The 22,059-nt window shown below is 35.7% G+C and overlaps 2 protein-coding genes across 3 annotated transcripts; one reads left to right on the top strand and one right to left on the bottom strand.

Moving 5' to 3' along the window:
- Positions 1-1,524: 1,524 nt before the first annotated feature.
- Positions 1,525-5,849, top strand: LOC104241245 (G-type lectin S-receptor-like serine/threonine-protein kinase At5g24080). Of its 2 annotated transcripts, none has more exons than XM_009796172.2 (5): positions 1,525-1,822; positions 2,756-4,116; positions 4,224-4,404; positions 4,491-4,944; positions 5,249-5,849. In XM_009796172.2, the coding sequence occupies exons 1-5, from the start codon at positions 1,557-1,559 to the stop codon at positions 5,585-5,587; spliced, it is 2,601 nt and encodes an 866-aa protein (XP_009794474.1). In that variant the 5' UTR covers positions 1,525-1,556; the 3' UTR covers positions 5,588-5,849. The 2 variants fall into 2 exon arrangements, with proteins under 2 accessions (XP_009794474.1, XP_009794475.1); XM_009796173.2 differs by having other exon boundaries at positions 1,721-1,822; positions 2,702-4,116.
- Positions 5,850-6,522: 673 nt separating this feature from the next.
- Positions 6,523-21,802, bottom strand: LOC104241243 (uncharacterized). The gene is made up of 20 exons (XM_009796171.2): positions 21,535-21,802; positions 20,932-21,084; positions 20,671-20,830; positions 20,133-20,451; positions 18,430-18,567; positions 18,121-18,313; positions 17,885-18,012; positions 16,731-16,940; positions 15,560-15,726; positions 14,717-14,795; positions 12,628-13,284; positions 12,163-12,530; positions 11,711-11,827; positions 11,530-11,634; positions 10,515-10,757; positions 10,370-10,438; positions 10,041-10,265; positions 9,637-9,735; positions 8,713-8,820; positions 6,523-7,007 (listed from the first exon to the last, which is right to left on the bottom strand). Exons 1-20 carry the CDS (start codon positions 21,629-21,631, stop codon positions 6,737-6,739), a joined length of 3,906 nt encoding a protein of 1,301 aa, XP_009794473.1. The 5' UTR covers positions 21,632-21,802; the 3' UTR covers positions 6,523-6,736.
- Positions 21,803-22,059: the final 257 nt, after the last annotated feature.

Below are 22,059 nucleotides of genomic sequence, written 5' to 3'. Positions count from 1 at the left end.
AAGGAGATTATATCTCTACCCTCGAAATTTTGCAGCTATGTCCGTTTCATTTAATTACATTGAAATTTTTAACTGGATATATATGTCCGTCCAGTAAAGAAATTTTTTTTGCGAATAAGCTAAATATATTTAATGTAATAAAAGTACTCTACTTTAATATGCCATATTAATTAAAAAGACAGATTCATGATTTAAACATGATGGTTCGAGTTCAGGATTTTAATACAACCTATATTTAGTAGGTTCAAAATATATGATTGTACTTCTTTAGTGAATGTCTTCAACACATATGTAAAATTCCAGCCAAAAGTATTGTGTTCACATAAAATGTATGCTAGATCCGCCCTGCTTTACTTGAAACAAAGAACCGGAGTCAGGGGCGGAGCCAGCCTTATCGGGCTTCGCAAAATCCAATAGCTTTGACTCAAATCTAATATGTGTTAAAAAAATTATTGTATATGTGTAAAACGTTTATTTAGAACTCGGTAAGTAAAAAACAATTATGATCCAGAACTCATAAACTAAAAATTGTAGATTCGCCTCTGGAGTTTGACTTCTGAATATATAAATTGAATGATCACATTTATGTATATATTTATAAATCCATCATTTTATGTTTTGTAAGAAATTAACACCAAATTAGAGGCAAATCCTGAAGAATAAAATGAAAATGCAAATTATATAGATTTACCTAAATTAAAGAAGTGGAGTAATATCCGTATGAACAACCCTGCTAAATAAACAGAAATAGACTGTCATATCATATTAGCAGAAAGTTAACATCAAATTCATACTAACATCAAACGGCCCCGTAGATTGATGTATAGAAACTGTTCTCTGCATGTCCTCATCGTCATAATCCAAATTTCCAGGTTGTTAAAGTTATTTGTCCAGATAAACAACCTTTTTACGAATCTTTATTGTTAGGTGTTGACAAATAAGCTAAAATAGCCCCGTCCTATATATTGCTTTCAATGTTAATTATTGGTACAAGATAGTCAATAGACGAAAGCTAAAAAAATAGCCCACAATTTTTCTTTACTCTCTGAGAGTCAAACATTGAAGATCAGGAAGTGAAGAACCCCTATTTATTTAGGGTGAGTTGTCACAAAAATATGTATATACAAAAATCAATAACATTTTAAAATTACTGACTCTAAACTTTGAATTTGCTCCTAAATTATCCTTTATATGCTGCTAGGAGAAGTGTGAAAACAAGAATAGCTGCTCTCCAGCTTTAAAAGTTTGGCAATTTGGTCGATTTATAGCTGAAAGCAACAAAGAAGCTGAGTAAACACGTGCTGCTAAATGCCAGAACCGACCAAAACATCCAAGAATTTTGGTCATTTTTCAACGTTGTAGCTCACCCACCATTGTCCACGTGTTCATATCTCCTACTTTTCTTCAACTTCAAATTTGGAAAAACTTACTTGAAATTCTTCCTCTCTTGACTCCCTGCTTCTTTATAATTAATTATATATAAGGAACCAAATGCTTATTCTAAGTGAATCTGATTTTCTTGAAATAGAATTCCAACTATACCAACTTAATGCCGAATGGTCCATATGTCTCCAAATTTACTCTCCTCTGCTTTGGCCTTAATACTCTTACTGTTTATAGCAGAGCTTTGTTGGTGCATTGAGTCTAGTGGGGTTGTTTTGGGTTCAAGATTGTTAGCTAAAGAGAACAAAGCATGGTTTTCTGACAATAAAACTTTTGCATTTGGCTTCACACCAACAGCAGAATCACATGATAAATATCAATTGTCTATTTGGTTTGCGCAACTTCCAGGGGATCGCACATTGGCTTGGTCACCTAGCATGTAAGTATAACTACTTGATTTGTCCATTAAGTAATCCTCTTGTAATGCTTGTCAACTTACTACTACAGGTCGTGCATGATTTAACTCGTAGCTAAGGATTTAACTTATATATACTAATCTTTTGACTTGTTATAGCATTTTGGATGGTTGTTACATATCCTTTCACAATATATTATATTATGTTGTATTGTATTGTTTTGATGAATACAACATTTGGAAAAATTGTATTGTTTGTTGTCGTTTCTTGATGTTAGCACCAGTAATATGAAGAATAAACTTACAATATTACAAAGAAAATATAAGGTACGAAGCAGAATTATTATATTAAAAGGTAGGATAAAGGATAAAAAGATTATTTTATAATAAGAAAATGCAAGATGAGAGGAAAAAAAAGGTAAGGACGCAACCGCACCTAATCAATCATTACATAAAATGCACTTTTCGTAGTTACATAATGGCGGATTTAATAAATTGATACAATAAAATTTAATTAACAACTAAAAACACATTCTAATAAGAAACAATATAATTGGTAACAATCATCCAAAAAAGTAAAAATTACTAATTTTACATTTATGGACGATTACGTGTAGTTATCACTTGGGTGACCTTGTGTAAAACTTTTTATATTGTTAGTGTATTGAAGTTTAACGCCTCGTTATTTCTTTCCCAACATGAACTAGTTCGGGTTTCTTTCTCTTTTAAAAGGGGGCAAGAAGCAGAGAATGTTATATGGAACTAGAATTTCTTCAAAATGCTTAACATGTAAACATAAATTTAAATGGCTGATTCTTTAGAGATGTTATTCTTATATTAGACTTAGTTGGAAAAAAGCAGAATGTATTTCTCCATCTCTAGTTTTTACTAAAGCTTTTGCAGGTATATATAAACTTTTTGGCCAACCCTTTCATTTTGTGTTCATCATCTAAATAGAAACTCTCCAGTCACCAGAGACGCAATTTTGGAGTTCGACAACACTGGAAATCTCATGTTGATGGACAGAGGCACCACTGTATGGGCATCAAACACCTCAGAAACTGGCGTTGAGACAGCTGTCATGTCTGAAAATGGCAACTTCATTCTCTACGCCGACAACCTAAGCATTGTGTGGCAGAGCTTTTCACATCCATCAGATACTTTGTTGCCTGGCCAACCTTTAACGGTGTCACTAGAACTAACATCATCAAAATCGCCTGCCCCCGGGGGCTATTACACGTTAAAAATGTTGCAGCATCCCACCTCACTAAACCTCGCATTGACCTACAATGTGCCCGAGTCCTATCATATGTCACCTGAATTGTATAGCAATTATTCTTACTGGTCAGGACCTGATATATCAAATGTGACAGGAGATGTTGTTGCAGTCTTGGATAAAGCTGGTAGCTTTGGTATGGTTTATGGCTCGTCTTCGGATGGAGCAGTTTATGTGTACAAAAATGATGGTGATTATGGAGGACTATTCTCGGCTGTGAATCAATCTAATGATTGGAGTAGACCATCTGTTTTGCGAAGGTTAATTCTTGAGGGTAATGGAAATCTACGTTTGTATCGATGGGACAACGATGTGAATGGATCGAGGCAATGGGTTGCAGAGTGGGCTGCTGTGTCCAATCCATGTGGCATTGCTGGAATTTGTGGCAATGGGATTTGTAATTTAGACAGAAGTAAAACGAATGCTTCTTGCACATGCTTACCAGGCACTTCTAAGGTGGGAAACGATATCTCGTGTTCTGTAAATTCTTCATTGACAGGGAAATGTGGACCTCATCATGAAAATTTGACTTCCCAGTTCAAGATTTCTACGGTTCAACAAACTGCTTACTATTTCTCAGGATCATCTGTAATAGCAAATTATAGTGATATAGAGTCAGTGTCCAAATGTGGGAATGCTTGCTTATCAAATTGTGATTGTGTTGCTTCTGTTTATGGTCTTAGTGAGGAAAACCCTTATTGTTGGGTCCTTAGAAACTTGGAATTTGGTGGATTCGAGGATCCTGGCTCAACTCTATTCGTGAAGGTTGAGGCTAATGGCTCATTTGGTGGTGACAAACAAACTGGGAATTCATCAGACGAATCGCAGAGTACACGCGATAAAGTTTTGATACTTCCTATAGTCCTAAGTATGACAGTTCTCATCGCGCTGCTCGGTTGTCTGTTATATATCAATATCCATAGAAAAAGATCCTTGAAGAGAGCTCTTGAGGGCTCTTTGATCTTATCAGGAGCTCCGATTAGTTTCAGCTACCGTGACTTGCAACACCGGACTAACAATTTTTCCGAGTTACTTGGAACAGGTAAAGACATATTATTCAAAACCACAGGAAATCCAAACCAAGACAATTGGTTTTCCAACAAATTATATGTGGTTTTATCATAGTAAGTAACAATGTTATGTTGACAGGTGGATTTGGCAGTGTATACAAGGGAAGCCTAGGAGATGGAACATTGATTGCAGTAAAGAAGCTTGGCAAAGTTTTGCCTCATGGGGAAAGGGAATTTATAACAGAGGTCAACACCATTGGCTCTATGCATCATATGAACTTGGTTCGTCTACGCGGATACTGTTCTGAGGGAACACGAAGGTAAGTAAGGCATTTCATTGTAATTTGATGGTTGTGTTGTGTCAACTTAAATATGCAAGTATAAACTGAGCATTTTCTTTTAACAGGCTACTAGTGTATGAGTTCATGAAAAATGGCTCATTGGACAAGTGGATATTTCATTCATATAGTAACCGAGATAGATTACTAATTTGGCCTACACGTTTTCGCATAGCCATTGCTACTGCACAAGGGATAGCCTATTTTCATGAGCAATGCAGGAATAGAATAATACACTGTGACATCAAGCCCGAGAACATACTTTTGGATGAGAATTTCTGTCCTAAAGTTTCTGATTTTGGACTAGCAAAATTGATGGGGAGAGAGCATTCCCATGTTGTCACTATGGTCCGAGGAACCAGAGGTTATTTAGCCCCCGAGTGGGTCAGCAACCGACCCATAACTGTAAAAGCTGATGTTTACAGCTATGGAATGCTGCTACTAGAAATCGTTGGTGGTCGGAGAAATCTTGATATGACTTGTGATGCTGAGGACTTCTTTTACCCTGGATGGGCTTACAAGGTACTCACTTGATCAATTTTGATAAAGAGAGAAGAGTTTAACTTATATACACTGACAGTGTAAAGAATTTTTACTTTGATGATGCAATTTAACCGGTTATAGTGGGTTATTACTCTATTTTCCAAGGTATCATATCAATCTAAAAAAGAATTACATGGTGATGTAGGTCAACTTAACCTGATAGTGCACAACACTTAAACTCTATAGGAAAAGGGCGATCGCCCTTACTTCTGAATCGTAATTTTTTTTTAAAAAACGTAAAAGTATTGAAAGGACCAGATATGTTGTTTATTTGTTTTTTCAGGAAATGAGTGAAGGAACGCCAGAAAAAGTTGTTGATAGACGACTTGAAGGCGCAATTGAAAAAGAAGAGCTAATGAGAGCTTTAATGGTAGCTTTTTGGTGTATTCAGGATGAGGTTTCGACGAGGCCTACAATGGGGGAAGTGGTGAAGATGTTGGAAGGATCAGTTGACATTAATATGCCTCCAATGCCACAGACAGTTTTAGAACTAATAGAAGAAGGCTTAGATCATGTATACAGATCTATGAAAAGGGAGCTCAATCAATTCAGTTCCTTTACTATTACTACTCAACCATCATCTAATGCTACATGCAGTTACTCCACAATGTCACCTAGATAGTTAAAAAAAGGTTGTACGGAATAGGAAGTTTTGTTAGGATTATGTAAATGTAAAACCATTGATGTTTCAAATAAGCCAATAGCTTGATGTCAGCTTCTATAGCATAAGCTTTAAGTCCATCAACGAATAATAAACATTTCATAAGAGAAATAATAAGTTTTTGCAAGAGCTGGCAAAATTGTGTATTTCAAGTAAAATATACATACTGTATGTAGCAAATTTGCAGAGAAGTTTGCATGACCAGTTTTGAGTGTATTTTTTTGCCCAGACATGGAGTACACCTTAGGGACTGTACTTTTCTGAATTTCTATCATATTCTATGCGCTTTAAATTTGTGTGGCAAGCTGTAATGGTTCGAGTGTTTTGACAGATTTTTGTGAAATCCGTTGCTGGTGAATGCTGTATAGTGTAATAGGCATTAAATTCTGTCTGAAGCAGCAATTATCAAGTCTTGTCCCAAATTTTTAAATGGATACTTAGTCATTAACATAGAGAAACCACAAACTGTTGCATCACAATAATCATATCTGATTATTGAACTATAGTCCGTTAATAGATGGGATTCATTAAGACTGACCCGAATTTGGTATGGGCAGAGTTTTCCTTCTTTTTTTTTGCTTGGTGATGACTAGGTTAAATTATGGCTGCGTAATTGTGCTGCAACTAATTATTTACAGGTATGATCGGTCGAACTTCACACTCCATGTGATATCAGTACCTATATTGAATTTAAAATGCTAGGTCTGTTGCCAATCTTGCTTCAGGGTGTTAATAGATTTATTTTACATAAAGACGCTAGTTAATCTTATTATAACAGTTGAGTGAACACGAAATTAAATTGATATTAGCCAGTTAAGACTAGTATGTTGAATATAAAGACTTTGGACGTTTCATTTTGGTGAGTTGATTTAGCGACAAAAATTTGAAGAAAAATATTAGCACAAAAAAGGAATAAGCTTAACTCTACTATTATATTTCTAAAGGTTGATTCATCACCTGCTAAGAAAATTTGTGATGTTTCTCCACCTTTAGAATAAGTAAAAACACTGACTGCGCTCGACATTCATCTACACAAGCAACCATCATAGATACTTTAACAAAAATTTACACTTAGTCGACCACAAGCTATTGAGATGGGCGGACTATGATTTAATCATCTTCCTCCATATCAATGACCATCCTCAGCCGCCTTCTCGATACAGTAGTACCAGGGGCTTCAAGTGAAGCATCATCATCTTCCAAATCAGTCAATTCAGAATGTAATTTGTTATGCAATTGCTGATCGGCCTGATTGACAGGAGGAACATCTTGGTCACTGCTATAGTCAGTTGCTAGGTTTCCAGCATCAACATTATCGTCTGAGGCAGTATTATTAATTTCTGTACCCTCCTCCCTTGCAATAGCTTGATCAAGCTCTCCCCTTGAAATGCCAGAGGTTAAGATCATGTTAGTTAAGTTGTCAATAACTCAATGCCAATGGTTGTCAATAACTCAATGCCAATGGTTGTCAATAACTCAATGCCAATGGATCTAAATTCATGAGATGCTTTTTTGCGGAAAATAAGTCCTAATATGTAAATAACAAGAAAACTATTTATATCGGAAAGGCTGTTGCTGCAATCCAACTGAGTCCAACGGAGAAAATATAAAGTAATTGTCAGACATTAGTGGTCCCTAGATTGTATGTTATCAATTGACAATGCTTAAATATCAAGCTATATATGCCTGACGCCGTGTCTTTATGATAAATTCAAAAAGAAACAGCCTACTGTTTCGCGAAAGGTAGAGGTGGCAAAATAGTTAAAAGAAAACACTAATCCACCCATATTATCCATCAAAAAATTGGTTGGATAATGAACCATTTAAAAACGGGTCGAATATGGATAAAGAACCATATTATCCACTTAGAAAATGGTTAACCAAATAGATAATTAATGTGTTTAACTTTTACATTTGTAAAGCCTCATGATATGGTAAAGGGAGGATATTAGGGGAAGCAGTGAGTGGAGATTCCCCTGCAAAGAGCCAGATGAGGGGAGACCCCCACGTCCGGTTCGGAGGGCGGGGATATCCCGACCCTACTATCATTATGCCTTTGCAATGTTACTTGGTTCAACTCTATTTGTGACATTTTCTCGTATGTGGGACTCTCTATCTTCTTGGGTAGATAATCGATCGTATTTCATTTGGGTAGTGAGTAGTTTTTATAATAATAAGTCAAGTCAATAATAATAAAACTGGAGGAGTGAAAGCCACTTGACTCTAAGGAAAGGAGCGAAAAGCCAGGATGGCTTGGTAAGCAAGCCATCCGTCATGTGGGCGATTGGAGTTCCTCAAGTTTGGAAGACAAGGACTTCTCTCACAAGTGATCATATTTAAGAAGCCACGGATAATATGGATATCCATATTATCCGCCGGATAAACCCGTTTTTTATCCGTCTCAAATACGGGTCGGGTCGAATAATTTATCCGCTTTTTAAAATTAACTGTTTTGACCCGCTCATATCCGACCCGCCTGTTTGCCACCTCTAGCGAAAGGTAACAATTTCTATTTTGATAATAAATCAGCTCCAGGTTAGTGCTGATAACAGTATGTACAACTCAAAAAGAGCAAAAGAAGAGCACCTGATGTAACAGCTAACTACAAGCTACCTATAAAATCTATCAGGTCTCCTACCTCATTCAAAAATTCTTGTTTAGACCAAAAATAAAACAAGACAGGCTACTTCTACACTGTTGTGAATGTAGTTAGATAGCAAAACTTGGTTTAAGAAAAATAACAGGAAGTAAGCGATGGGATTTAGGAAAGTGGACGAGGATGGCAAAAAGAGCTCAGAAGCCTAACAAAGATGGCATATTAGTTTTAATTCTCCAGAAAATAGAGAAAGATGCCTAAAAGAAATAGGGATGAGGTGAGTGACTTTATGAGAGGCTCATTCTCAATGGAGACACAGAACTGGCATAATAGTTTTGTAAAGTTCCTAAGCAAAAAGAAGGGGTTTCAAAAGAGCAAATAAGATGGGGGTGAGTGACTATATAAGAGGCTCATACTAATGGCAGACAACTGCACTATCAATCGTGGTGCCGGAAAAGGTGATATCAATAACAACATAGCTACAGTTTACCTCTCTGAGTCATAAGTATCTTTGTCTTCAATGTCACTTTCGCTGCTGATCTTCCTTGAATTTACAATTAGCTTCCCCTCATGCTGTGGAAGAGCTTTTTGAGTTTTTCTGCATCAAATAACATTATAATTCATTGCAATATTTATAGTAATTTTACTACTGAAAGAAAGACTAAAATGCAATTTAGGATGCTTCATAAACCAACTCAGCAAAAATCTACAGTCTACACAAGATTTCATAATCGCCATGACAAAGTCGGTTCATGTAAAGAAACCCAAACTTGTCCAATGAAAATACCTCCTTCCCACTAAAGATGTGGAGCATGACCTTTAGCTTAGACCACATTCAAGCTTCAAGTCAATGAATAGGCCAAGTCAAATAGGTAATTTTGATGCTTTGATAGAATAAAAAGACTTGGTGATTGGTGAAGATCTTGATTCGAAGAAACTATGGACCTGAGACAACCGCATGAAGGAATTGTTGCAGTAATTACACTGTAAACACTTTCCTTGTATATTAACCTGGCCATTCGGAAACGGTGCTCCAACAAACAATGCAGTACACCTCCCTACTTGACTTTTTCACCTTTACAGATTGTAAATAAATGGACCAGCCTACATACATTCGTGCAACTTTGGTTGTACCATGCAAATTGGGGTATTTGGATCAAAAGTTAAACAGAACCTCTAAAGTGCCTTAGAGGTTTGACCCACTGCTACCTTCACTTAATAATTAAGGATTGTGTTATCATTTATAAACATAAATCAGAATAAATCCACCATCTAAAGCAGTAAGAAAGGGAGAAGGATGTCCACAAAGACTGTGTTTGTTGATTCTCAAACAAATAACATGTTCAAAGTCATGTAAAAATGATATTTGTATAAAGGGAGGAGGAGGAGGAGAAGAAGGCATATGAAAACATACGTCAATAGCGAGGTCAGCAATTCATCGTCAGACTCATCTGCTGATGATTTCTGGTTCTCTCTTCCTTCAGAAGTGCTATCTTTTCCCTGATATTTGCTCCTGAAACTCCATAAAACAATGAAAGCCTTTATCAAGTATTTGGTGGGAGCACAGTAATTTCAATGTGTTTACCATTCATCCAAAACATTTCTCTTAGTAAGATGGATGATAATGTCATTCATTGCTAAGATTAAAGTGTTTTTTATCTTCTATCTTACATGCTATTCAGTAACATCACAACCCAACTCAGGATGAGAGAAGGAAAGAGTATCATTAGAATATCTTCTGCCACTATTTTTCAAAAAAATTGCTGAATCAGGGAGAACAGAGAGTACAAGTAATAGCATCTGCAAACTTAATCATACCTTCTTCTCATTGATAACAAAGTTTCATCATCAGAGTTGTCTGAACCTTCTTTAGAAGCATCACCTGCTTCATCCATCAATTGCAGGTTGGTTTCTAACCTTTTTTTTTTGGGGACATACAGGCCAAGTTGCTTAAGTTTTCGTGAAATCTTAGCTGCAGATAAAGTTCCCTCAGAATCAAGTGCATTGGCAATCATGTGGCTGCACCTCTTGTGATCTTTAAACCTTTCATAGTAAAACCACATTATATTATTAGCCTAGATATAAGGAACAGATTTATGAAAGCAAATGTCTCACAAAAAAATCACTTTCTTATTTATTGAACTCACTGTTCGAACAAATCTTTGATCTTCTGTTCCTGCTCCTGACTAAATGCCTGCACTCTCTTTCTAGTGTGCCTGAGAATGAACAGCAAGAATATTTAAATCATGTTCATAAAACATATAAACACAATTGCTTTAAACAGACACCTACAGATGCCTTCTCTGTGAAGTACCCTCTTCTAGTATATCTGAATTTTGAAGTCTGATCTCACTTTCTAGATCTTTTTCTTCATTCCCAGGTTTGTCAGGAGCACTAGCATATACTGTCTTTTTCTTCCGTGGGATTCTGTATCCTAACTGTTTAAGTGTCCTGGAAATTTGGAGAGGTGAAATCTTTCCATCTGGATCAAGGGCTTCCGCAATGATATCACAACAATTTTGATTATCTTTATACCTGGAAATCAAACAAAAAAAATTCAGATGCTTCAGAACAAAGAGTGGAACCAATATAGAATATCGATTGAAAGAAGGATGGAAATGGCAGTTTGCAGTTTTCATTGTTTGAGTCAAATGTTTTGGTTGCTGTTGTATCCTTTATCATGAAACATGCAGTCGCTGCTAATAATAGAAGTGTGCCAGGTCTGTTTCTCACTGACAAGATTGGTAGACCTTGTAAAGTTAACAGAGGGGGAAGTGGTCCTCCAAAGATAAACTTTAATGCCGATTTCACAACCAATTGCTTTGGGATGGTGTTGCCCGAGGAAAGACAAAGGTAAGCTGGAGATAGCAATACTTATTCTAAAAGATCAAATTTTTGCAACATCAGAGGTATATTTAGAGCATAGAGGACATCATTAACAGAAGACATTTATAGAATAGTCAGGAAGAGAGTAAGAAAAGGCTCATCATTTGTGAAACAATATGAGTAGATAGTAGAATACAACATTTACGAACTTAGATCTCTTCTTGTTCTTATTTTTACAACCAATGACATGTGTAGGTATGCGGCATGCCACCCTTCAGACAATATTATTACTCCATAATTCCCAGTTCTACAGCCTAATTTAACTTATCACAAACACTTCCAAAAGAGATTCAACCAGTTACAGGGCAACGCAGACTTGGGAGCTAATCTGGTACACTCGAGGTATGTGCACACTTCTATTTTATCATTGTAGGATAAAGAGGGTTTCAAACACGCAAATAATAAAATTATATATACGTACCTCTCAAAGAGTTGCTCGACTTTCCGTCGTAACTCATCATTAAGAGCTTGTAGTTTTCGTCTTTTAGGTTCCCTCTGAGACTCTTGTTCAGCTGACTGCTCCTGTCTGCAATAAGAAAAACAATAAAGATGGCTATACTGGGAAATCAAGAAGAGAAAAAAAGCATGAATGAGGATCATACTTTTCCAAATGTCGTTTCTGATTCATCACATCATTTCCATCATTTGAAATTGATGTAGGACTTTCCTCTCTCTCTAGCAAACTTTGGTTACTCCTATTTGTGACCTCTGTGTTGTTTCTGCGAACGGCATTGAATTAAAAGATTCTGTTGGAGGAAAAAAGTTGACTTGGCTCTTTATCTTTACAATAAAAGACCCACAACACTGTCAAATGCTATTTTAACTTTTTTTTAGTAGGAATGATCAATGTCAGAGAAAGAGAATATCTCCAAAATTAGAAGTCAAAAAATTGATAACCAAAAAATTGGATTAAGTTTATGAGGACTTTCACCAAATAAATTCAGTCTAAGTAATACAGAATTCAACATATGACATTCTTGGTTTCTTTGATTCAAGCATTATGGCAATCAGCAACCACAATAGCACCCTTCCAGTATTAGTGCAAACATCTTACCTGACAGCATCTGAAAAAGGTAATGGAAAATCAGCTTCATCATCACCAAGGGCATCAGCTATACTTCGGCGGATCCATCCATTTGCTTCAGATGAGCCAATTTCACCAGTCATGGAAACACCTGAACTATTTTTACCATCTTTCTTAAATTGAGATAGCTCCTTTAGCATGGAATCACAATTGAGATAATGACACTCTCTACGTGATTTCCAGAAGAGAACCTCTATGAATAGTAGGGGATTACTCTTCATTTTGCGCAACATTCTCCTAACTAAGTTTGTCAAAAAGAAGACAATGTTCTCATATTCTCTGCAAGGCCTTGACTTCTGCTCCTCTAGAATGTCATAGAATGTGGTGAGGAGAGATAGCTGTATATCAAGCAGAAAATATTAAAAATGAGATCTGCTACTTAAGCTTCACATTAATCTTGTTTCAGATAGAAACATACAGTTTTCAATAAATTACCTGGTATAGCATGGGCGAAAGTTCGAGATCATCGCATAGTTTTTGTAATATGCATATCACATAATTATTTGTAATAATGGAGTTGCTCTTGTAATACTTTAGCAACCAACAGAGGTTGTGAATGGTGGAGTTGTTTGCAAGAGCAGAGACCAAGGCAGATATCTTGAGATCATCTTCCGCAGTTAACACATTTTCATCACCAGAAGAATCATCCCTGCCTCGATCATACTCGTCGTTAACATCATTAGAAAGTTTTTGTTGTGTCTCCGGCACAGAGTTCTGGTGTCTTCCTGACTTAGTTTCAAGAGATATAGGATGATTAAGCTTATCTAGGACTGTGATATCTTCTTCTCCCTTTCCACCTGCATGAAGATCGTTTGACTTTTCACATCCAGAGCCTGCAGCATTATTTTGAGCTGTATCAGTACTCTCAACCATTTGATCTTCGTTCACAGTGGTACAACCCGTGTGTTCATCAACCTTATTGGAGTCTATGGCATCTTCTCCATTGTGAGCCAATCCGGTATCTATAGATTCATGACTAGAGCCGCCAAAACCTATCCCAAAGGAGGCTGAATCTCTAGTCATTTCATCATTATCCTTCTTGTCATCTGTAACTGTTGTCTTCGGTCGTTTCTTCCTTAACTTTTTGGAAATCTACACAAAAATAAATCCTTTTTAATCAATAGATGTCAGTTGCTGAAGCAAAAAATTGTCATCGGATAAACTATATTTAGCATCTATGGAACTTAAAGCACTAATGAGATATAGATCCTGCTATGGGCATACTGAGCCAAACTTATGCACTTATTCTGACATAGCAAGATAACAAACATGATTCTTCATATATATCATTCCCTATTGTGTTGGTAGGATGATGGGGAAATGAGGTTGGGGAAACAAGCATTCCTTACATGAGACATGAGAGAGTAATTCAAAATAAGGACACATGTCGAATGTTCTCTATTTCATTCGCTTTTGGTGACACCACTACTGCAGATACATAACTTTACGACTAAATTCAGCTTCAGTATTTCTACACAAGGTAGCTAAGCATAATTCTTTGTAATGCTCCTTTGAGCGCAAAAGAACTGAGATTCATAATATGCCTTCAATTGTGCTCCCAAGTAATTCATCCCCACAAAGAGTGGATTGCTAAGTGATGAATTTCCTTAAGCTAAAGGACCAGAATTTTTCACTCAGTAAAGCTAAAGTATCATTGCGAGCATATTAACACTGGTTAACAATAGAAATTTCTGAGACTAACAGTAGAAAAACCATCACTCATCTGCCCTATATCTCCCACTTCCACAGTATAAATAAATTGATAAATACACACTTATTATATATATATACGCACAAACGTGTCCTTAAGTGCATGGATCAAAATATTCCAAATCCAACTTGAGACATTCAGGTCTAGAGTAAAAGAGTTAGCCAGAGATGCACCATCCAAAAACAATCGAAACTATTTTAGTTCATCCCCTTTACATAAGGTTGCTTCCATTCAAAAAGAGCTGACAATATGAATCGGTAATAGTCTAGAACCTAATGCCACACCTCTCCAGAACTCCAAATTTACCCCACAAACCTTCTCTCTTACTCTCTAGACACACAAGTCCAAATCTATCATATAAAATAAAGGAACAGCTTTACTTTAGATATAGAGAGCATGGGTCAAGGTTGCTGCTATCTTGTTGTGGTTCACTTCTCCATTATATCTTTACTGCAGAATGTAGATCTGACTGAGTGAGCATTCATACGATCTCTCTCAAATCCAAACAAGGTGTTTTTTTCTCCGAATAAGTTTTTCACTTCATAGAAACATCTACTTAGTAACTATCTGCTGGAGAATATGAGCATTTGAAGTTTGATTACAATAACAACATGCCAGTATATTCCCACATATGGGGTCTGGGAAGGATAGCGTGTACGAAGACCTTACCCCTACCTTATGCAGGTAGAGAGGCTGAAGTTTCATTACAAGTGACTGAATCAATCAAGATAACAAATATAAAAATTCCTTAGAAATAAAAACAAAATTTATTTCTTAATGAAAAATTCAAATACAAAAGTTATCAGGGAATACCCTTAATGAACCACGTGCTTGAAGGTTCTCCATCAGCTTTATAACTAAATTGATAATTTCTACCAAATCAGCAAGGTAACTGGCAATAATAGATTTGAAATATTAGCAAGAGAAGATTATATAGGCTTCAAGGTTAAAGATCCTTTTTGGCCAATCACACAAACAACATTGCATTAACCTGATAAATTGCAGGTAGTCAAAAAACAGCAAAAAGTGCATTTTGATTCATGCTGACATGATTTTATGCTTGGTACAGTGGAATTTAGAAGCCAACAAACTTATCTCATAGACCCTTCGTCGAAACATGGTTTATAGTTTCTAAATAAAGTTTTCTGCAGATAAGAAAATTCTAGAATAAAGCTTTTCTGACATGGATCAAGAAATTTATAGTAGTTATCAACAATGAATTATATTTTAAAGTTTAAACTGTTACGAACAGACCCGATATTGCTTCACCAGAAGGTTAGAAATGAAAGCAAGTTTTTGAGCGGAGTCCAGCAAACAAATGCAGCATATTTTATCCACAAAGATGGCTTTACTATGGCAGTTGAATATATTAATTCAAAATGAGAGTATCCTTCACTGCGTAACACCTATTAAGATCTTCAATGAGCTAATCCCTCTGTCTATTTGCAGAAATTGGCTTCAACATCAAGCTAAGGTTTTCCACCTAATAAACTATAAGTTGATTTGCTCCTCATCCATAATGTAATACTGGATGTCACTAATGAACTTGGCTGAGGCATCACATTACTGCATCCCCTAACCACTTCTCCAATTTTCAGGAATAATATAGTTCATTAATACAGTTCATTTAAAAAAACGTGTGAGCTAGAAGGGGACCTTTTCGCTTGCTTATGGGTATCAAACGATTTGATCTGGTTCAAGAGAAACTGGGTCATCCCTTCATCAGTTTGATCGTAGAATAACTTGTAAAGAAGAATTCGAGCTGTTTGATGCTCCTTGGAATCTTCAGGAGACTGCTTAAGCACCATCTCCAGCATAAGAAGCTGCCAACCAAAAACAGTAGTCAGAGAAGGATCCCAAAGTTCGATTCATATCATAACACCCAACCAGGGGCGGCTCAACATAATATGGGGCCTAAGGCGAAAATAAAAATTGAGGCCTTACATTTTTTTAATTTTTTTCTCTTATAATTTATCGAAATCTAAAGAAGTTATAATCGGTTTTAATTATTGCCAATGTCTAACCAATTTGTTTAATCTCTTTTGTGTTATCATGTTGAACTTTATTGATTTAGTGTTGAAAAACTTTTTCAACCGAGGCAAGTGATATAGAAATTGTTAACAGTAATTGAATTAACACTTTAACCTGATTGAGTTTGCGAATTAGAGTATTCTTCTACTTATACAATTTCTCTTAGCACTTTTAATTCTAAATATAAGTTGAAACAAATAATATTGTAGTAACTACTATGTTTCAAGAGTTATTCAATGTTAGTGACGTATTTTAATTGTTACTTATCAAAGCAGCTTGAAAAATGTCTACAAAGGCACTCAAAGAATTAAGAAAAATTGTTCTAATTAATAAGATTGATTTAACTTGGAACAAATTAAAGACATGAAACAACTAGTAACTACAATTTAAGATGTGTAAAACTTTTAGCTATAACTATTTTAACCAAATAATTTAAAAATTCTATCAATAGTGCATAATTATTAAATGTTGTATATATTATTTATATATTTTGGGGGCCTAAGGCCATTGCCTTAGTGGCCTTAGGTTCCAGCCGGCCCTGCACCCAACATACTAAACAAATCCTTAAGCTGAAGCTGATACTGAAGCATCATAAATAACAGCTTTTGGGCTGGGAAACACTGGGTACTGCTAGAGGTGTGACAAATCTCATTTTATTTTGTTCTATGAATCCATCTCCTACAATATGCATATTAGACCTATTTGACCATACAGACGCATCTCATGCTTTTCTTCAACATTAAACGCTAAATTAAACCTAGAGGAAAGACAAAACTTTGAGGAAAGTCATGATCACCATAGTTTTCATAAGAGATCCTGCCACGTAGAGAAACTTGCGATCGTTTGTCTCCTTCACGGTCTCAAGCGAATAGCGCCATCTCAAAAGAACCAGCTGGAACATTGATTCATTTAAAGACTCGGCAATAGGACCACATATACAACCTCTGAACAATGTGCTATCAGTTCTAGAATCCATCGGTTCTTGGGTATCAGCTTCTTTGTTAGGCTGATCAAGTAAGAGAATCAAGAGAAGATTGAGATATGGGATGACAAGGATAAAACAAGGTAAATGGAAACTACTTACTGAAATTCCAACAAAAAAGAAAAGCACACAATTAGTTCAACAAAGAATTTTCCAAGAGCCAGTACCATTTACTATTACATCTTCACACTTCTCTTTTTAGTGTCTCAACTCTAATAATCAGACACCAGACCTAAGTTGTTACAATTAGATTCCCAATGTTCTGAGTATGAATATCTTACTTCTCCACGTTCTAGATAGCTTCATATTTGGACATAGATCAGCAAACTAGTATTATCCAGAAATGATGATTATGATTCAAGAAGCTTGCTACAAACGAAAGAGGGGTCTACAAAAGTTGTTTAGCTGGTAAATGCATATGCATTCTCTCTATAGCAAACATTAGCCGTTGACTACTCCGTCAAACTTCCCAATGCAAAAATTTGAGTGCATAATGATTTTATTAGTCAACTCCTTACTGATTACAAATGATTAAATGAATTAATAAAAGTCACTAACTATTCAAAATCTGATCAATAACGTGAAAGGACTCAGGATCCACATTATGACTGTCCTAAATTCTTTTTAACCCACTACAACATAATACTACGTATCCCGGGCCTAAATTTGCTCTGTTAGATGGATTTTCACCGTCCAGTAACAAAAATATTTCCCTACTTGTTGACAAGTTTGGAATCAAAACCTGTTTAAACAGTCAGGCATCACTGGATATCATAGAAAGCTGATCAAATGCTTCAAAATGTAAATATTCCTCAGAGCAAGTAAGCCCAAACTTAATTGTTTTCTCAGTTTCTAGCAACTGCAGTAACTATTAAAGAGGGAGGATAAGAGGAACTGTATGGAGCACATTTACAGATATCCAGACACACCCAAACCATGTAACATCACTTGCACAGAACGTTGCTTACCTGATTCAAAAACTTGTGGTACTGAAAAGAAGTAACAAATTGAGCAACCTGAAAGAAAATAAGAATATCGCTATTCTGAATAGCATGATGTTCTTTTTCAATGTCATCACGAACTGACTGCATCAGAACTGTAGGGAGTTGAATTAGAATAGAAAAATGAGTAGTGCCACGAGAAAGAAAGAAAGAAAGAGACAAACAAAGCAAAAGCAGATACATCATTTAACTACATATCTTACCGTTGTATCCCCCTCCTAGGAACTGGTTAATAAAATCATAAAGCAAATTTAAAATCTTGTTCTTGGTTGCAGGTAGTCTTCCTTGGTCCCACACAGTCCTTTTTGCCGGACCCCGGTGCTTCTTGTGAGCTATTATCAAGGGGTCATGAGAAACAGAGCAAGGATTGCCCTTAATTAAAGTTTTAGAACCATCCTGTTAAATTAAAAGGTTAACATTAGTGCTAGTACAAACTACCATTTATTAAAACCTAGTACACCACCAGTCCTAGTGTAGAAAATCACATTTCTTTATTCAGGAGGATAAATTACCAGGGAAAACCGTGTAAAAGTTCCACTGAACTGAGAATAGCAACCCAGGTTTCGTTGTCTGATAACTTTTCTCTTTTCACGTTCTTCTTCCATTATATCTTTGAGAGAGTTAATTGAAATATCACTATCTTCATCCACCTGATGAACAAAATCAACTTATGAATCAGAAACCAGAGAGGGGGGACCAACTGTCTTAAAAAAGCTTCTTCACAATATGAACTAGTCCGGCTCAGAAAAAGCGTCAAAAAGCATGCAGAAAAGCATATGTGCTCTACTTGATGAAGGCTTCCACCAAAACTTCAAACATTAAATCTAGTTTCAACAATGGAAGAATTTACTTCTAAAGGCCAAATAATGCTGAACTGCTTATCAGTCTCGGGATACACAATAACTTCTTAGTTCTCATGAATAGAAAGGAAAAGACAGGCCAATAAGTATATAAGTCACAAGGCAAAGCAATAATTCCTTGTTATGCTTCTCAAAAAGTTATAGATTCGGTCTCTTCACCTCACTGATGCCTAGGAGTAATTCTGTTTAGAACTTAAATAGGACATAACAAAATTTAGAGATCCTTCATCTTCTATGAGTACAACTACGCCTCGAATCCCCGCTAGTTGGGGTCGGCTATATAATTTAACTAATTAAGTTGCTCCATTAGCTCCATAGCAATCCAAAATTTGAAGATTTAGATTCACTACTATTACAAGTTTTATACTTCAATCACAACTAATTTGTATCATCTATTTGGATCTTTTTCTTTTATTATGTCCTAATATGTGCTAAGAATGCATGGATTCCTAGATATTGTAGGTCATTTAAGACAATCATTCTAAATGATTTAAGATTTACCTCTTCCCATTTTAAGATATTTAATCACCATGTTTTCAAACCTACGGATCAATGTTTCTGGAGTCTAATGTTGGACATGACCGACCTATCTCAACCAGCCTTCTCTCATATTATCCTCCATGTGTGCTACTTGCACCTTCTACTGAAAGAAATCACTAATAATCTTGTATGACCGCACATCAATCTTAACATTCACACTTGCAACATTTATTTCGATAGGTATCCTCTTACATAACATTGTTGATCATATAACATTTTGTAGGAAGTGCTTTTCATTTTGATAGGTATCCTTCTATCGCATAACATTTTGGTACCACTTTCCCATTTCAACCATCCTATTTTGATTCTATGTGTAACATCTTTATCTCTCAGAACGTTTCCTACTACATCATACCTAGATATCAATAAAATATTACAATTGTGGAAAAAATCTTTTAGGCGTGTGCTCCATTTCATCTTCTATGAGTATTAAATTGAAAATATCCCTACCTCCAAATGTACCAACCAGCTCTTTATGGATGTCAAACACCAAAATTGAATTGTGTAACGGTGTTAAAAAAGTGTACTAGTATAAATGACATGTTTGCAGAAAGAAAAAAGCATCTCTTTTTTCTTTCTCCATGGAAACTAAGTGTTGTCAACCAAAATTTCCTGCATATCCCACCTTCCACATAGCATTCTGGCTATAACAAGATCAGTCCAATTTACAAGTTCTAGCTCTAATCAAAATAACAATTTTATCCAGAAATGCAAAAAAAAAAAGGAAAAAAGAAAATATAAAAAAAATAAAAAGAGAAACAGCAGACAAAATTGGACTCAAATAGTGGCCATTAATGATATTGTAAAAAACCAACCTTTGCATCCTTGAGATGTGCTTTAGCAATTAACTCCGGCAGCTGACCCATGAATATATAATAGAATGTCTCCAACAAAAGCAAATTATCATGACGGAGATAGGTACAAGAGCCACCAACATGCTGTGATAAAACTAAGATGACATCCATTACATTCTCTTTAAACAAGAGCTCTAGAAACCTGTCTCTGAGAAACACAAATTCTGTCATCGAACCACCAGATTTCTGCTGGGTTGATATGTCTTGAATAGCCAAAACATTACGAAATAAACTAAGCACCAACTGCACCATTTTCCAGTCATCTTCTGTGAAAGCCTCACTGTTAACATAGTGAGACAAGTTTGTAACCAGATTAACAACATATGAATTCATGAAGAAGAAGCAGCTATCATATATAAGCTTAACATTCTTATATGAAGCACACTAAAGCCAACGAAAGGACTATGACATGTCAGCTCAATTTTATACATCACTTCAAAGGAATTTTACATATTTATGCACAAACAAAAATATGACGCCAGAAGATGATTGCAGTTACCAAGCCAAATTTTCCAATGGGCTTTCCAAGAGAGACATTATCACCGGCACAGCATCACTATAGGTAATTGATGACTTTACTCCCCAAAGAAGCTCTATCTGTTGCGGTATGTCATGTGATGCAGGATCAATGGGCATCGTTAGAAACACCATAACCTTTACTGTAAAATGAGATGGAGAGCAAAGGCAGACGAAATTAATAAAAACAACAAATTTCATGGTTACCAATATAAAATGAAATTGATAAACTAAAGTAAGATACCTGCATTTAACAGCAGATTTCGGTCATCTTGACAGTACTCAATAATAGGAATCAAATCTTTGCCCACAATATTCCATTTACATACTTGCTTGAAAACTTCTCTTGTTTGAGGGTCATCTCGCCTTAAAAACCTCAACAAATCCTTCAAATTATCTGCCAAGGAACAGGATAAAAAATAACAAATTAAACATATAATTTATGCGTGTAAAAAAAATTAACATAATCAGGTTACTAGGTAACTCTATTTAATAGATTTAGTGATACCCTAAAAATAAAGGTAAATAACCTTCTATAACAGATTAAATTACACTGATAGTGTGAAAGATTCATTACATTGTGAGTGTATGTAACTCAAATCGTTAAACAAAACCAAAATGTGACATCCATTTACTAAGGTTACAGCCCCTACACTAACAGAAAATAATATGAAGCTAGAAAAACAGATTAATTTTAAGATGAAAACTTTTTATCAATTAATCAACTACCTATACCTCAATCCTAAACTAGCTGAGATCGAGTATGTGGATCATATATATTCATTTCACAATTAACCACGAAAAGTTAAAGAGAAATGTAAAAATGTAGAAAGCAAGGTGAACAAACCTAAGCAGTACTCTCCTTTGGAATAGCCAATTCGATTAGCATCGTCGTCCTCTTCAATGATTCCGAGGCCAGCGCATAACATTGACAGCCCTTCCATTGATTATGAATCGTTCTTCTTTTTTTTATTGAGGTAGACTTTCTCGATTCAGGTATAATTGATATCAAATAGGATCTGGTGTGAAGCTTGACTGGTAATTCTGGAAGAAATTGTGGATCTTTTACGAACTTGATGAGTAATAAGTCTTAGGGTTTTTTATGGCGCCAAAGGGGTATCTGAAAGTTTTTCCCGCGCTTTCAGAAATCTACGTGGTAACTGGAGCAAGGATAAGAAGTCGAGTACCCGTGACGTGGCAGGCCTTCATTTGATCTTATTTTTTGTTCTCTTTTTTCTCGTGGCAAATCGGGACGGTACTTCCATGAAGCAAGTAAAGCAACTGTTTTAGGCACCATATTTATGGGGCTCATTTTTTATTACAGTTAATAAACTATGTATACGCTTAAAAAAAAGTTTTGTGAAGTGAAAAA

Source organism: Nicotiana sylvestris, chromosome 3 (genome assembly GCF_000393655.2).
Source record: "Nicotiana sylvestris chromosome 3, ASM39365v2, whole genome shotgun sequence".
In the NCBI taxonomy this organism is placed as follows: domain Eukaryota; kingdom Viridiplantae; phylum Streptophyta; class Magnoliopsida; order Solanales; family Solanaceae; genus Nicotiana; species Nicotiana sylvestris.
This window is presented reverse-complemented; position numbering and strand designations above follow the sequence as displayed.